General features: G+C 38.2%; 1 protein-coding gene across 4 annotated transcripts; it reads left to right on the top strand.

Annotated features, from left to right (window-relative positions):
- Nucleotides 1-1,178: 1,178 nt before the first annotated feature.
- esrp1 (epithelial splicing regulatory protein 1) lies at nucleotides 1,179-15,378 on the top strand. Of its 4 annotated transcripts, none has more exons than XM_087812648.1 (16): nucleotides 1,179-1,567; nucleotides 1,715-1,912; nucleotides 1,987-2,103; nucleotides 2,434-2,545; nucleotides 2,823-2,951; nucleotides 4,490-4,544; nucleotides 4,629-4,739; nucleotides 4,804-4,936; nucleotides 5,015-5,057; nucleotides 6,516-6,835; nucleotides 8,676-8,900; nucleotides 8,984-9,218; nucleotides 10,723-10,897; nucleotides 12,481-12,622; nucleotides 12,947-13,036; nucleotides 14,266-15,378. In XM_087812648.1, exons 1-16 carry the CDS (start codon nucleotides 1,436-1,438, stop codon nucleotides 14,398-14,400), a joined length of 2,352 nt encoding a protein of 783 aa, XP_087668774.1. In that variant the 5' UTR covers nucleotides 1,179-1,435; the 3' UTR covers nucleotides 14,401-15,378. The 4 variants fall into 4 exon arrangements, with proteins under 4 accessions (XP_087668774.1, XP_087668773.1, XP_087668776.1 ...); XM_087812647.1 differs by having other exon boundaries at nucleotides 8,984-9,230; XM_087812650.1 differs by having other exon boundaries at nucleotides 8,984-9,230; nucleotides 12,947-13,069; nucleotides 14,266-14,403.
- Nucleotides 15,379-16,627: the final 1,249 nt, after the last annotated feature.

Genomic DNA, 16,627 nt, shown 5'->3' with positions numbered 1-16,627 from the left:
GATAAACTTTCTAAATCTCCTAGAGCAAATTGCTTTTAGTTGCAGTTATTTCGTTCACATTGTAGAAGGTGGGTTTGATAGAGTCTACTGACAACTTAAGGAAACATCTTAAGACATTCTTATTTGTGCTTTTCCCTTATTTTAAGGGAACTAGAAAGGTGATTTACAAATAACTATTACTTACTTTAGGTAAGTGTCTAAAGTGTATACAATTCAGAGTACATACATCCTATCTAAAACGTGTGGGTATTAATGTTTTTGTTACCTATTGCCCCAATCTAATGTTAAATATAAAGAGTCCCAAATGTTAAATATTTAAAGAGTCCATATAAAGTAACCACAGATTATTAAATGTAATGTAATTTGTTTTAGTTAAGCCATGATATTATTTGTATTAAACCTTATTTATATTGTATTATTATCTAGAATATGTGCTTTTAATCCATATCTCGCTTTGTATTTCCATTGACTAAAAATATTATAATATAAAATTATATAAAATAAAGACGATGAGAACCAGATTATCTACAAAAGACCCAAACTTTTTTAGACCAGACCTGAGCAAAATTCATTCTTTATTCATGTGACCTGTCATGAGGTCATCTCGAAACTAACAACTTTATTTTGTATTTGCATCGACTATTTAACTCTAGTCCCTAAATTCGTATTATTTTCGGACTTTTTGTGAGTATGTTTTGTACTGAATAATATTTAAGTGAATATAAAAATACATTTTAACCGTGTATGGTTTTGTTTTATAAGCACCTTGTGACCCTGGTCTGTAATAATAATAATAAATAGTATATATAAATTTGTGGAAAAAAAGTGATTTTATTTAAGATTTAAATAAAACATGTAGAAAGATTTGTAGAAAATGCAATAAAAAGAATAGCTTTATTTTATTATATTATTTCAACATTTTCGCTTCTTTTTTTGTTTAATATCGCACACACTGATCTGGATTTTTTTTTTAATAAACCAGAACAAGCCATAACAGGTTTCATTACATCCACACGACAAAAAAAAAAACAATTGTCATAATTGTGTCGTTTATTTTCACCTCCACTTCTCTGCCACGTACCAAACCCTTCTGAGGCACCTGAAAGGGGGCGGAGACAGGTGCGGTCACGTGGTCCCACAGGTAGCCTCAGTACAAATGCTGGGATCGTTCAGCCATTTCTCCGCGATGGTGGCTGCAGGAGGATCCGCGAACTACTTTACAAGCTCCTAGTTCTTTTATTTTCATTGTTTTTTAAAGACAAAAACAAACTGCGCTCACCTTTGAGTTCAGGGGTCAAAGGTGTCGTGAAGTCTCGTCCTCCTCGCGCACCTCGTCGTTTTCGGATTATTATTCAGCGCTTTTTGACGTAGTTTTTTTTTTGTTTCTTTTTTTTTGTTTTTTCCCGTCATTGTTTTGGTGTCGATCGAGCTCGAGATGACGGCGCAGGTAGACTACCTGGTGGTGCTGTGCGCCGCCACATCTGGCGCCAGCGGTGACCTGCTGGGCTCGGACGAGAAGGAACTAGTTCAGTTGGTTTGGCAGCAGGTGGATGTAAATAACAAAAAGGTAAAACAACAAGTGAAAAACGAAGGCGGGGTTTAGCTTAATCAAAAATAAGGACATTTTTTACTTTAAAGCATCAGTTTTACATTGTTTTTTAATGATTATTTTTCAATATATTTAAACTATACTTGTGTTTTTTTGGGGAACCAGTTGGGGCGAGTCAATGAGATCCTGGTGAAGCCAGAACTGTCATCGGAGGAAGAGAAAGAAGAAGAAGAAGAAGAAGAGGAGGATGCAGTGGAGGAGAGCGTGGTGGAAGAAGGAGAAGAAATAGAAGTAGAAGAAGAGAACGTGTCCGGAGCCGACTGCGTCTTCACGGCCACCAACCTGGAGTCTGTTTTGAATCTGGTAAACAAACGCTTTAATTTCATACACGTTTCTCGTTTAAAATCACGTTTTAATGTTGCTTATGTCGTCTGCAGTTTCACCTGCAGCTGACGAACGAGGTGAACAGCTCAGGTGCAGGCACGTCGGTGTGTTTATGTACCGACGGGCAGCTCCACATCCGCCAAGTGATTCACCCCGAGGCCGCCAGCAAGGTGAGCGAGATGGGTGGGTGTTTGCCTCTGAGCCAGGGCGGATGTTCACTTGCCGGAGCAGGAACCTTCTCTCGGGCTCGAGGATTTTGTGTTTGTCTCTCTCTCTCTCTCTCTTTCTCTCTCTCTCTCTCTCTCTTTTGCGTCTTCTCCTCCAAACCCGTCTGATCGCACACGCCCATGACCTGTGGATGACAACATTCTCCCAGTTGGACTTACAGCGCCTGCGGGCCATAAAGTCACTGCTTAAAAAGCAAATAAGCCATAAAAAAAAAAGACAGTAACCCACATGTTCACATCCTCATCTCCTTTTTTTTTTTTTTTATTATTTAGAACATCCTGATCCCGGACTGCTTCTACTCCTTCTTCGACCTGAGGAAAGAGTTCCAGACCCACTTCCCCACGTCCGACCCGAAGGGCTTGAACGTGAGCGTGATGGCGGATTGTATCCTTCGGGTTCAGACTGCGATGTTACTCGTGTTTTTAATTCTGACACACATGAGACGAGCCACGAGGGTGTTGGCCGCACGGCTACAGGTTTTGAAATGCAAATAAGGAAACAATAGCTGCTCCTTGCAGAGAGTGTGTTTATCCAACAGGGTGACCCCCCCTCCCCTCCCCCCAACCCAACACAGCACTGAAACAGGAAAACTAACATCTTCATTCACACTTTCTGTACATCTTCTATGTTTGGTTTCCTTGACCGCCCCCCCCCTCACCAGCTCTCAGTTTACCTGTTGATGATGTGTCGCCCACGTTGGATCCTACAGCCGCCATGACCCCGGAAATGGCCGTACAGCAGGTCCGGACGATGGCGAACATCGCGCTCGAGTTGCTTTCTGAGAAATTTTGTGAGTATTGCTAATGGCTACATTAAAAAAAAAAACACGATGCCTTTTATGTTACGGAGGAGCAATGGTGGTCCTGGCAATACCAAATACTTCAAAAGTTGATTTAAAGCAACATTTATCTAGATTAGATTAGATTAGATTGACAATTATTACTTACTTACTTTAGATTCCCAGTTCACAGGAGGACATAGAAGGTAAAGCCAGTTTAATGAAAGCGAGAGATAACAAAGGGCAAATATATATCTATTGATATATTGAATTTATCGCTTTCATTTATCATCTTTTTTCAATATTATCGTTATTGTCACTTTTACACTAATCATGCTACACTTCAAAAGATCAAGTTTAATTTAATTTATTATGTCAAGTTTTTGCACCTGTTAAGTTGTTAAGATGGCACTTTAATTAATCTTGTTACACCCAAATAATCTAATACAATCACTTTTACTACTACTGCTAATACTTACTAAAACCAACGTGCAGACCCTGCAGGACCTGTTTAGACCAGAATGACACGTCGATGTAACACGAGTGACTCATCGCCTCTGACGGAAAAAACATGTTCTCCTTTTAAACCATTTGCCGAAGGATAATAATGTTTAGTATTTAAGAACTTTTTTTTCCTTCTTTGATTAAGTAACAGAAAATTTAAATGACTTGAACCTGAAGCGTCTTTTTATCCTAATAGATGGATAGATAGATTGATGGATGGATAGATGGATAGATGGATAGATGGATAGATGGATAGATGGATAGATGGATAGATGGATAGATGGATAGATGGATAGATGGATGGATGGATGGATAGATAAATGGATAGATGGATGGATGGATGGATACATGGATGGATGATAGATGGACTGATGGATGGATAGATAAATGGATAGATAGATTGATAGATGGATAGATGTATGGACGGATGGAAGGATAGATAGATAGATTGATAGATGGATAGATGGATGGATGGATAGATAAATGGATAGATACATTGATGGATGGATGGATGGAAGGATGGATGGATGGATGGATGGATAGATAAATGGATGGATAGATAAATGGATGGATGGATGGATAGATAGATGGATGGATAGATGGATGGATAGATGGACTGATGGATAGATAGATAGATAGATAGATAGATAGATAGATAGATAGATAGATAGATAGATAGATAGATAGATAGATAGATAGATAGATAGATAGATAGATAGATAGATAGATAGATAGATAGATAGATAGATAGATAGATAGATAGATAGATAGATAGACTTTATTGGTTTCCAGTTCAAAGTAGACATGATAAAAGAACAATGTGCAAAACCAAGTACAAAGGACATAGATCAAAGGAAATAAGGCAAAGAGAGATGGATACAAAGCGTAACATAGAATACATCATCCTTACATTCATATTTTTTTCTAGTCTATTCTTACTGTTATATCAATAAAATTACACTTATATCGGTTATATATCATTTATTCCAATCACTCCTGTCATTCACGTAATAATGTCACTCGTCTAAACGATATCTTTGCTGCAGACCACGTGTTCTCGAACCCGGAGAGAGTGAGCGAGAAGTTTGAAACCGGCACCTGGTGAGTGTTTGCTTAAGATAAACAACTTTTTTCTTCTGTTATCAAACTTTATATTTGAAAAATTTCTAATGGTTCCCTTTGCAGCAGCAAGATGGAGAAAGTGTGCGACAACACGGTGATCCGGGCGCGAGGCCTGCCCTGGCAGTCGTCGGACCAGGACATCGCTCGCTTCTTCCGAGGACTCAACATCGCCAAGTGAGTGAGACGCAGACGGTGAAGCGAGAAAAGAAAGAAAGATGGTGACGAGGGTTCGTTGCAGAGGCGGCGCCGCGCTGTGTCTCAACGCTCAGGGCCGCAGGAACGGAGAAGCGCTGGTTCGTTTCGTCAATGAAGAACACAGAGACCTGGCGCTGCAGAGACACAAGCATCACATGGGCAACAGATACATCGAGGTCCGGCCGGTCGCTAATATTCCACTATAATCGTTAAAATACAAAGAAAACATCCAAATAAACTCTTCCTTGTTGCAGGTTTACAAAGCAACGGGCGAAGACTTCTTGAAGATCGCAGGAGGTGAGTTGAATGTCAGAAATTGTACATTATAAATGAAATATTATAATACCAAACGGTTCAAAAAGTTGATTCAAAGCAACATTTATCCAGATTAGATTAGATTAGATTACATTGACAAATATTACTTAGTTACTTACTTACTTTAGATTCCCAGTTCACAGCAGACGATGGAAGGTACAGAAAGTTTCATGAAAGCAAGAACAAAGTGCAAAGAGATAACAAAGGGCAAATATATATCTATTGATATATTGAATTTATAGCTTTCATTTATCATCATTAATCATGCTTTAAAACATCAAGTTTGATTTAATTTATTATGTCAAGTTTTTGCACCTATTAAGTTGTTAAAATGGCACTTTGAACGTCAGGAATTGTGTGTTGTTCTCAGTATTATCTTGATCTTTAAAGTATGTACTTTTTTGAGTATTGTTTTGACTGTCTAAGCGCTTTGTGACCCTGGTCTCGAAAAGCGCTGTATAAATAAATATTACTTACTTACTTATTATAAATGAAATATTCACTAAAATGTTTTAAGAAAAAGCTTTGTTAACGAGTTCGGCTCCATATTTGAAAACTTTTATGAAATTTAAATTTTAAATTTTATAGTATAATTAATGAAACATCTACAAGATTCTTAATATATTCAGTTTTAAGAGCTTTTTAAACAGTTGTTTATATTGTTTGCTTTATTTAAAATAATCCTGAAATGTGTTTTGTTCGCATTTTATGGTTGTTATTAAGACATTTATCTCGTGACCTTCTTTTGCTTTTGTGTCTATTGATTTCTGTATATATATTATTTCGTTTTTGCTACCAAAAGAAAGTTATATTTCTTACTTGATTTAAACGGAAGTATATCAGTGCTAACAGAATATTAAATGGATGAATTTAAAATGTGAAATCTTCTAATTTGTTTCATTTTATTTTTTGTATTGAATTTCTTTAGCACCGAATTATTATTTATTTTAAATCATTTAATTCAATATTTTTAAAAGGTTACTTATGTTTTCATTTAATTTGATTTTTTTGTACTAATAATAATTTAATTTTTGTATTAAAATATTTTCAAAATTAATGATTTTTATATAGAGTTTGATATTCTTAAAGAACAAAGATCGTTTTCTAAATTCAATATTTTTAAAGATTTATCTATATGATGTTTTTTCTTTTAATGAAAACCCTTTAAATTCAATATAGAGATGTTGGTATTACAGTATAATTACATTATTTCTTTACTCCATTTACTGTGTCCAAGCTTTGATAATTGTTTATTTTCCATATAAATTGTGTAAATTGTTGAGATTTTCATTCACAAGCTGCTGTAGAAGTCTTTCGCTCACATTCTTTCCATTTAATTTTCACTGAATATATTGTGACTCCAGTACTGAGTAAATATAAATAAAATATATTTATAACATTGTACCATCAAAGTAAGATAATTCTATTGTTCTACTCCAGGAACCTCCAACGAGGTGGCCGTGTTCCTGTCCCGCGAGGACCAGATCATCGTGAGGATGCGGGGTCTCCCCTTCACGGCGACCCACGAGCAGGTCCTGACCTTCTTCTCGCCGGACGACGGCCTCAAAGAGACGTGTCCCGTCAGCGGCGGCAAGGACGGGATCCTGTTCGTGCGTTACCCGGACGGGCGCCCCACCGGCGACGCCTTCGTGCTGTTCGCCTGCGAGGAACACGCCCAGTGTGCGCTGAGGAAGCACAAGGAGATCCTGGGCCGGAGGTACATCGAGCTCTTCAAGAGCACGGCGGCAGAAGTCCAACAGGTACTTCCGGATACTTTTTTTTTTTTAAAGGGAGGCGAGCAGGATACTTTCACGTAGTTCTGCTGTTTGCACTGCAGATGTTAGGGTGTGTCGGTTCACTCCACCTGTTGGGGTTGTTGCTCAAGGGCGGAGGCGCCAAGTGTTTATCTTTATTAACTTCACTCTGTATTTCCTTTTGACCTCGTGCGATGTTTGCCAATTCTTACTGGCCTGATGGCGTCATTATCACGTTACAAAACATACGAATAATAACACGTACGTTACACATTTTTATATAAATATATACAACCATAATAATGAACAATAATTAGATCATTATTATCATTAAAAATTGCCGGTTCGCTTCCAGGTCAGGCCAGCGTGTGACCTTTCTGTGTGTAGTTTCTATGTTCTTCACGTGTCGCGTGGGTTTACTCCGGGTACTCCGGTTTCCTCCCACAGTCCAAAAACATGCAGAGGTTGATTGAAAACTTTAGGAAATTGTTCATAGGTATGAGTGTGTGTGTGAATGGCGGTCTGCCCGGCGACAAACTGGTGTCCTGTCCAGGGTGTCCCCCGTGACCCCCATAAATGAATAGGCAGTAAAGAAAATGAATGAATGAATAAGTAATGGAAAGAATCTTCAGTTCCATCAAAGTTTCCCTTTTTTCTTCTGATGGTGCATCTGTTTACAGTTAATGTAAACATGTTGGTGTCCGAGTTATTTGAAACAAACATAAATAAATACTTGTTAAAAGCAATCACGGGATTTTGCAACACAGACCAGTTAAATGTCGACATTATATTCATGGAAGACCTTCAGATAAAAACGTATATATAAAAATAATAAATACATTTACTCATTTTCACTAGTTTACAGGTTATTTTTGAGTAATTATGAATGATAATGTTGCGAGAAAATAAATCTTTTTTTTAAACAAAACGACTTTTAGAAATAAATAATCAATAGTAAATACATTGTATACAATATTTGTTCTTTCTTTGAAATGCCTCAATATAGAGCGTCTCACATGTGACACCTTTTGTTTTCCTCAACTGAACTGGTACATTTTTCTTTTTGTGTGAATGCTGAAGGCATTCTACTTCTACTACTACTGCTACTTATTGTACTTCTACTACTACTTCTACTACTTCTATTACTACTTATTTTACTTCTAATACTACTTCTAGTACTCATTTTACATTTACTCCTAATTCTACTACTTCTTCTACTTCTACTACTACTTATTTTACTTCTACTACTACTTCTACCACTTCAAATACTAATTCTACTCCCACTTCTACTAATTCTACTACTATTACTACTCCTACTAATACTTCTTCTACTTCTTCTACTTCTACTACTCCCACTTCTACTACTCTTTCTACTTCTACTACAAATTCTACTACTTTTTCTTTCTTCTCTTCTTTTTCTTCTTCCCCTTCTTTATATTCTTCCTAATTTTCTTAATTTTTTCTTCTTCTCAACCGTTTTCAGTTTATTTCAATGTTTTCTCATCATTCTTTCTTCTCGATGGCATCATTTCAACTGTTTACATTCTTACTTTGAATACAAATACTTCAAGCATTAATTCAGATTCAACATTCACACTGTATTTATCTCTAGAAATGCAATTCCTCTAGTTGATGCATGTTTTTTTTGTTTTTTGTTGTGTAAAAGGTTAAATGATGTGTATTAACTTGCACTCGTTTAAAACTAAGTCTATCAGTAAGATATGAGGGTGTGTCGCTAACATTTTGCAAAAAGGTTCTTCTCAATGTTTCACACGATTTTGCTGAGAGAGAGTTTTTTCTATGTTTCGCTGCAGGCGCTTTTCTAACTTGTGTCTATTTGTTCTAGGTGTTGAACCGGTACTCCTCGGCCCCTCTGATCCCGGTCGCTCCCGCGCCGCTGGTGTCCATGTTGCCCACGGTCTCTCTCCTGCCCCCTCCTGGCGGCCTCCGGGACTGCCTGCGGCTCCGGGGTCTGCCCTACACGGCCGTCATCGAGGACATCCTCAACTTCCTGGGCGAGTTCACGCTCGACATCAGACCTCACGGGGTTCACATGGTCCTCAACCAGCAGGTAGGGGAGAGGAGACCCCCACCACCAGCACCGCCCCCATGACTCACCCAGGGGTCACTATATCCGGGATCTTTTTCCTCCAGGGTCGACCATCGGGGGACTGCTTCATCCAGATGGTCTCGCCGGACCGGGCGATCCTGGCCTCCCAGCGCCTGCACAAGCAGGTGATGTCCAGCCAGCGCGGCGCCAACAGCCGCTACGTGGAGGTGTTCCCGTGCAGCGCCGAGGAGATGGGCCTGGTGCTGATGGGGGGCTCGCTCTCGCACACACACACACACCCCCGGAGCCGGAGTGGGACGGGGCTCAGCCCACCGCCATGTAAGTCCAGACGTAAGTGCTGCTGGGAGCTGGGGTGCTTCGGGACTGCAGGGTAGGTGGTCTCCTGCAGGACTTTTGGGATTTTCACCAATCTAGACGTGTGTGTGTGTGTGTGTGAGATGTGACATTTAAATGTGTGTGTGTGAGTGTTTAGATCTTCTCAATTCAAAATGTTTTCTTGTCGGCATGCATTGAAAAGAAATGATTCTTCATCTTCATGATCTCTAAACATCTGACGGGGTGAGGACGGTGTGAGCGACAAAAACCTGGAAATTTAAGAAAAATCAAAAATGAAATTTGAAGCTTACGACTCTCCGACCTTCTCAGATATGATTTCAGGCTGTGGGTTCATCCTCTCTAGAGAGTCTCTTTCTAAACGTGAGGAGGTTTGCTAGAGCTGCTGGTGCCCAGACATCTTAGGAAAAAACAACCTGGAAATTAAAGTTTCTGATTCTGAAAATTCTCTAAACTTGAATTGTGGAAGAATATCAGTGTTATGACATTAATCAATGGTTACACTGAACATTTTGAACGTGAATTATATTTATTTTTATTACATTGTTGCTGTTGTTGTTGTTTAATATTTTATTTTATTAATACAATTAATCATTTCTATATTAAAGGTTGGATTTCTATATATTTAAAAGGAAAATTTAATTTTAATTTTGAATATTTAAAAAAATATAACGTATACATTGGGTATAAAAAGCTACAAATAAAAAATATTGCATTTAGAAAATGTATTTTTTAAATTTTAAATAAGAATATCTAACTATATGTTTTAAAAAATAAATCTAATTACATATTTTTTAAATCAATAACAAATAATTTAAATTAATAATTCAATAAAAACAAATGTAACTTTTTCAATATGCAAATTATTTAACTTAATAAATATAAAATGCTTAAAAAACAACATTTCCATTAAAAAAAGTTAAAGTTTAAACATTTTAAGCTAACCAGTCAATATTGTGATGACACTGATATACATCCGCTGACGATCATATGCAGAGAAACACTAAAATAAATATCTGTACACAGACATATTTTTAACATGATGGTTATTTTAACAAACTTAAAAACATTTTGACTTAAATATTTCTTGCCAGATAACACCAGTGTTTTAAAAAATATATATAAAGAAGTCAATGATTGTGTTCTTGTATAGAGACTTCATTTTTATCTTTAATTACTAGAAGGTTATTAATAAAAACATTCAAATAATCAGCAAAATAAAACAATTTTAATACTAATGCAGTAAGTTTACCTGTTCATTAACGATGGCCGAACTCTTCTTAATAAAAATAGATTAGAAACTTGTACGAAAACTAACCAAATTTTGACTCGAGGATGAAAATAATTTAGCTTGAATGTCTTCATGTGAGTTGCTCAAAGGTATTTGGTTAATCACATGCAAGGAAAAACCAGTCTGCGTTTGTTTGCACTTCACGAATGTCCTCCCAGGGTTTTAAGTTTCTCTCCTCGCGTCCTCTTCCTCGTCCAGGTTTGTCTCCGCCGTCCTACTCGTTCGCTCCGGCCCAGACGGTTCTGCCCACGGATCCCACGGCCATTTACCCTCCTCTTGGGCAGGTGTTGCTGGCTCCACGTCCTCTGCAGCCGGGCCACGCCTTCTACCCTTCAGCTCAGCTCTACATGAACTACACCGCCTACTACCCCAGGTACGTCACGTGACTTTGGATGAGTCAAAATACAGATCGTCAAATACCATTAAAATCAAAATAAACGTCGAGTCACTCGCTTATTAGTTTGAGAATTTTAGAGGAAACTTAAAACATTTTTGTGTATTTTTAGCTTTTTTTTATGTTGTTTTACTGTTCAAAACAATCCTGAAATGCATTTGTTATTTTAAGTTTATTACGAAGGCATTTATCTTCTTTTATTTTAACCTCAGCTATTTTGTGTCTTTTTATTTGATGTTATTATTTTTTCCTTTGTAGATAAAGTCGTTTTTGCTACTAAAAAATATATATATATATATATACATATGTTATTGTATAGCTTACTCGGCTTATAGGGAAGTATATATGTGCCAATACAAACTTGAACATTTTTTGCAGTTTTTTTTAATATTCCTGCAAATGGAGTATTTTCCGAAAATCGTTAAGATGAAAATATATATTTTTTAATCAACCATTAATTTACTTTGTTGTAAATACAATTTTAATTTAACATTTATTGTCTCCCTAATGGAAAAAAAAATGTGTTAATGGGTACATTTCGAATTAAAAAGATGGTTGAAAAAAACAACAAAAAAAAGGAAACTAAATTGAATCAGTTAGTGAATCATTATCTATTAAAACTACAGCTTACATTTTGTAACTGTATGTTTGAAGTACATTTTAAAAGCTAGCTTGTTCAAAAGAAAAACTAGCTTACATTAGCTTAGATAAGCTAACGTCACTTTTTGTCTTTGAGCTGTAAAATCATAATAATGACACAAAACAATAGTTTAAGATTTGGTGTATATTCATCGAAATATATCCATAGATATAAACTTTGATATTTAGTTAAAATAAGTCTGCAATACATCTCTCTTTTTGAACGTAGCAACAGTGCTAACATTAAGATGTTACACCATTACATGCTGCTAGCCAAAGCTAACCTAGCGGAACCTATAAGTACGCAACAAAAAACGGTAACATTTACGAAAGATAGTGTCAACATCACTGAGCGATGTAGAACAAAGTAGCTTAATAATGCTAACAGTCGTGATGGTACGAAAACAGTCGGAGAATGTTGCTTTAAATTAATAGCCTCTATTACTCTCAAGAAAAACCTGTTTATCTGTGTCAGGTTTTATTTTTTGCAAATGGGATTTAACTTTTTTGTGTTTGAATTCTACTAGCGAAGAACATGCTAATAAATTAGCTTTTATTATTCGTTATAATTATGCAATAAATGTCAACTTCTGTAGTCGTTTTTGGAAAACTTCCAGATAAAACCTTTTATTTCACCGACTCAAGTTTTAATGGGATTGTTTCTCCGCCTGTAAAAACTCACGCCGTGTAATTTTCACGCCGAGCGCAAACCGCATAAGATGAAGGGCAAACGAAGCGGCGCTGCTACCGGACCTCCTTCCATGTTGACTCGCGGGATGGGCGCTGTTTGAAAAGCGAAGGGAGGGAAAGGTGTTAGTCACATATTTGACTTGACGAGGGCGTCATCTCTAGAACTTCGTAATGAGCTCGAAACGGTTTTGAAGGTGGTGACTTAAGTTGTTTTTTCTCTCCCCCCCCTTCAGTCCACCTGGCTCTCCCACCACATTAGGTTACTTCCCCTCCCCCTCATCCCTCTCGTCCCCCGGGGGTCTCATGCGGATGCCGGGTCTGACCTACAACAGCGCCGGAGTCAAAGACCTCATCAACGCCGTGCAGGGTTACCAGGTGAGACTTCTTGACTCTGGTGTTCCACCGCTGAATCCGAAATCTCCGCGTGAGTTTGAAGTGACTCGCTGTGGAATCCATATCTACCCCCCTATTGTGGGTGTGTATTGTCAGGCGCCGGGTTCTGCCCCAGAGGCTCTGAAACAAGTTCTTCCTGTCGTCTTTTTCTGTTACTCATACGTGACTTGCTGGGACTTGAATTTAATGAGTCCAGATTCTGGTTTATACCTCTGGTATTCTTTGCAAACGTAGGATCTGTTCTTGTGTCTCAACCCCTTGTTCTATGTGCACCCCCTCTTCCGACCCCCCTTGTCCACACCACAGTACACCCCTGAGGATGCTCTCGTGCACGCTCACATGCCCATGCACGCTCACGACCCTTCCAGGACAGTGCTTACACAGCCCAAAGAATGGGTGTGTATTTAAGGTTTCTAAGACAGGTGGCAGGTAAGGATTGGCTGTGGCTTCAGCAAAAACAAGGCGGGGCGGGGGTGACGGCGGGGTATGTAGTGGGGGCCCGGGGCCGTGGTTACGCTATGGATTGGTGACGACAGGTAGCAAAGGGGGTTGTTATTTTTGAAAATCACAATTAATTACGTGGTTTCTTGGAATGGGAGCTTTCAACCGGTGGTGCTGTACTGGGGTGTCGGTGGTGGGATCTGTCGGTACACGGTCTGCGAAAATCCGTCTGGTGAAAATGGTCTATCTTGATTCTGCAATGTTTTTATGGCAACACATCCGACAGAAAATGGAAATTTGTTATTGGAACACGATCTAGGAAATTGTGTCGCATTCCAAAAACTTTATTGGTATAGCCGATTAAATGATGTCACTTTTATGAACGATGGAGAGGGAAATTAATCATCAAGTCAATTGCCATCTAGTGGTTGAAATGAAAGTAACCATGAGCTAAGGAAAAGCTTGTGTATCTGGTAAAATAATTTGTCCCTAGAAAACTGTGGTTCTTCTTGGAAGGTCCCTATTCATCACCAGTCGAATAATTGTGTGATGTTTTTTAACTCATTTTACGAATCGTCCCGATGTTAAGAGTAAATGTACACAACGACTTGATGATTAATTTTCTTTTTTATCTCTATTGAAGCGACAATTCTGTACTTTACTTGGTCATTTTGCAGGGCTAGGGCTGGGGCTATGGTTAAGGGTAGTACTAGGGTTAGGGCTAGGATTAGGATTAGGGTTAGTACTAGGGCTAGGGTCAGGGCTAGGGTTAGGGCTAGGGTTAGGATAAGGGCTAGGGTTAGGGTTAGGGTAAGGGCTAGGGTTAGGGTTAGGGTTAGGTTTAGGGCTAGGGTTATGGTAAGGCCTAGGGCTAGGGTTAGGGTAAAGGTAAAGGCTAGGGCTAGAGTTAGTGTTAGGGCTAGGGTTAAGGTAAGGGCTAAGGTTAGGGCTGGGGGTTAGGGTAAGGGCTAGGGCTAGGGTTAGAGCTATCGTAAGGGCTAGGATAAGTATTGGGATAAGGATAAGGATAAGAGTTAGGGTTATGGTTAGGGTTAGGCTAGTTTGCCCTAAAAACATGGAGACTGAGACATACCATTGAGTTTATGGATCACTGTATCTTGAAAGATCCTGCATCTGAATTTCAAGCCCCTATAAAAACGACGCTTCCTTCTCTCTCTTCCCAGAGTGCCGCTGAGCCAGTGTCTCTTCTAAACGGCGGTTTGATGTGTCAGACCGGCGGAGGCGACGCCGCCCTCATGTCCCTCCCCGGCATCATGCCCAAGCCGAACGGGCAGTACCTGGACCTGACCCTGATGTAAAGGGACTGTGCCCGGAACAACAACAAAAAAAAAAAAGAAAAAAGGTCAAAGACTTTAAGAATTTAGTTGTGTTATTTATATCTTCAAGAAAGAAATATTTTATACCAAAATCATTGTGGCCTCAGCCAAAAAAAACAGCATATTTGTCTTATATTGCACAATGTGTATTTTAAAGCTTTATTTTAATTTGTATTCATGTTACGAATAATCTCTGAAAGTCTAGCCAAACTAGAGAAGAATGTTTTTAGAAAGACAGCTTTTCTGTGAAGAATGATTGTGTTGTACGTGTGTGTTTAAAGTATGAGAGTATTACACAAAAAAATGTGTCCATATGTTTTGAAACACAATGTGTTTTTTTTGTTTTTTTTTCGATGTTTATTACAGTACACGACGATTGTATTGTCAGCTTTAGTGCATGAAGAAGTTAGTCCAGACAATATATGATGTTTACATTGCGCCAAAATACCAATGCACTGCTGATCCCTAACGCTCGTGTTAGCAGTGTCTGACTTTGTGTGTTACACTGTGACCTTCTTTTCGAGGCCAATACTTGCCACCTCTTAAGCTGTATCCAGAACGTCTGTGGTTCCATTCATGCCAAAGTAGCCTTTTTGGTTTATTGTCGGAGTCGAACCTGAGCTCCCCGATGACCACGGTTCCTCCAGAAACGCCGTTGTCACAAAGATCTCAACTTACCCCCAGAAGCTCCAGGTGTTTTTTTTTTTCTCATTTCAAAACTTCCCCCTCTTTTTTTTGTTTTGTTTACCGGATCCGTTCGTCATCGCTCTCCATGCTTCCCAACATCTACACTCGGTGTGAATGGAAACTCCTCGCAGATTCTTGTAGATGGAGAGTTGAAAAATGAAGGACACCTGACTCTTACTATTGAAAGCCGCTCTTGTGATGCTGTATGCAGGTCCTACAGTAGGACCCTTCGCTCAGGATGTCTCGCTCAAAACAATAAAACCATAAATAAACCTTCTTGTTTATTCATCTTTTATCGTTGGTATCTTAACTAGGGTGACACCACAATATATAGTGATACTGTAGGAACAAGGATATATGTGTAGTATTGTCGAGTACTTGACTCTGGTGTTGCCAAATTTAAAGACCACATGACTCTTGACGAAGTCGTAACTGCTTTCATTTGTTTTGAAACCAAAATATGTCCAAACATCAGCTTTAAAAGCTCCTGGAGTACACGAGTATCCTCTCGTCCTCAGTCATCGCCAGGATCTCGTGGGATTTCATTGTCCCTTTAACTGCGGAAGACGGTACTACTGCGGCCATCTAGCGCGTTAATTCTAAATAAAAATAAACAAAATTACCATCTTCATTTATTTTCCATGCTTTATTGGAATAAAATACTGAAATTAAATACACATTATTGAGAAACTTTTTCTTCTGCAATATATCAGTGTATCGATATTTTCTCACTTCCATCTTGTATTTCAAATTCAAAATTTTTCTTCTCTAAATGAAGTACAATTTATGAATTTAATTGCATTTTCATTGATGCTAAGCTAACGTGGTTCAGAGCAAGATGGTTTTGAATAAGAGAAAAAAAGAGATCCCATTAAAACTTGAGTCGGTGAAATAAAAGGTTTTATCGGGAAGTTTTCCAAAAACGACTAGAACAAATGTAACAGTTTTTTCATCTTTATTTTCTATTGTGTTATAGTTTATAATGTGCATATATAATGCATTTTTTATACTGTTAATGTTTCTTATCAAAGTATGATATTGGAGATGTCGTTTTTATAATAAAATTAAGTCAATTGTAGTTTTATTTTTCTTTAATTTTGAAAGAATATCCGGGTCTTTCCAGATGTTAAAGAACAAAAAATGTCTCCATTATATTTACAATTAAATGGGGAAAAACAACATTTTTAAAGCTCATAAAATGGAGTGTTTTAAATAAAACTCCTAAAAAGGATTAGAACGAGGAATGAGGCCCAGAAAAGCTGCAGACAAAACCCCCCGAGGCCAGGTTGGTATTGTGTAATATAATCTGGTGACACCCCACCCAACCCGATACCAACATTCTCACCGACTCCTCTCTGGAGATAAAACCCGCGGAGCAACATCATTAGAAGACGACCTGAGATCACGCCTCTCGCTTCTGTGGCGTTTTAAAATAGCTTCCTTAAATATTCACATCAAAGGGATCGTCATAAGTAAACAATTATGACCTGATGTTTAGCTAACTATGGGGCTAAAATGCTAT

Source organism: Callionymus lyra, chromosome 17 (assembly GCF_982586985.1).
Source record: "Callionymus lyra chromosome 17, fCalLyr1.hap1.1, whole genome shotgun sequence".
Classification (NCBI taxonomy): domain Eukaryota; kingdom Metazoa; phylum Chordata; class Actinopteri; order Syngnathiformes; family Callionymidae; genus Callionymus; species Callionymus lyra.
The sequence above is the reverse complement of the archived record's forward strand: the minus strand, read 5'-3'. Positions and strand labels throughout refer to the sequence as shown.

Excerpts from the sequence above, each read along its gene's own strand:
- esrp1 (XM_087812647.1), top strand. The coding sequence starts at position 1,436 with ATGACGGCGCAGGTAGACTACCTGGTGGTGCTGTGCGCCGCCACATCT. Across the intron at positions 9,231-10,722 it reads ACCGCCATGTAAGTCCAGAC|GTTTGTCTCCGCCGTCCTAC; the intron begins GTAAGTGCTGCT and ends TTCCTCGTCCAG. Across the intron at positions 13,037-14,265 it reads TTACACAGCCCAAAGAATGG|AGTGCCGCTGAGCCAGTGTC; the intron begins GTGTGTATTTAA and ends CTCTCTTCCCAG.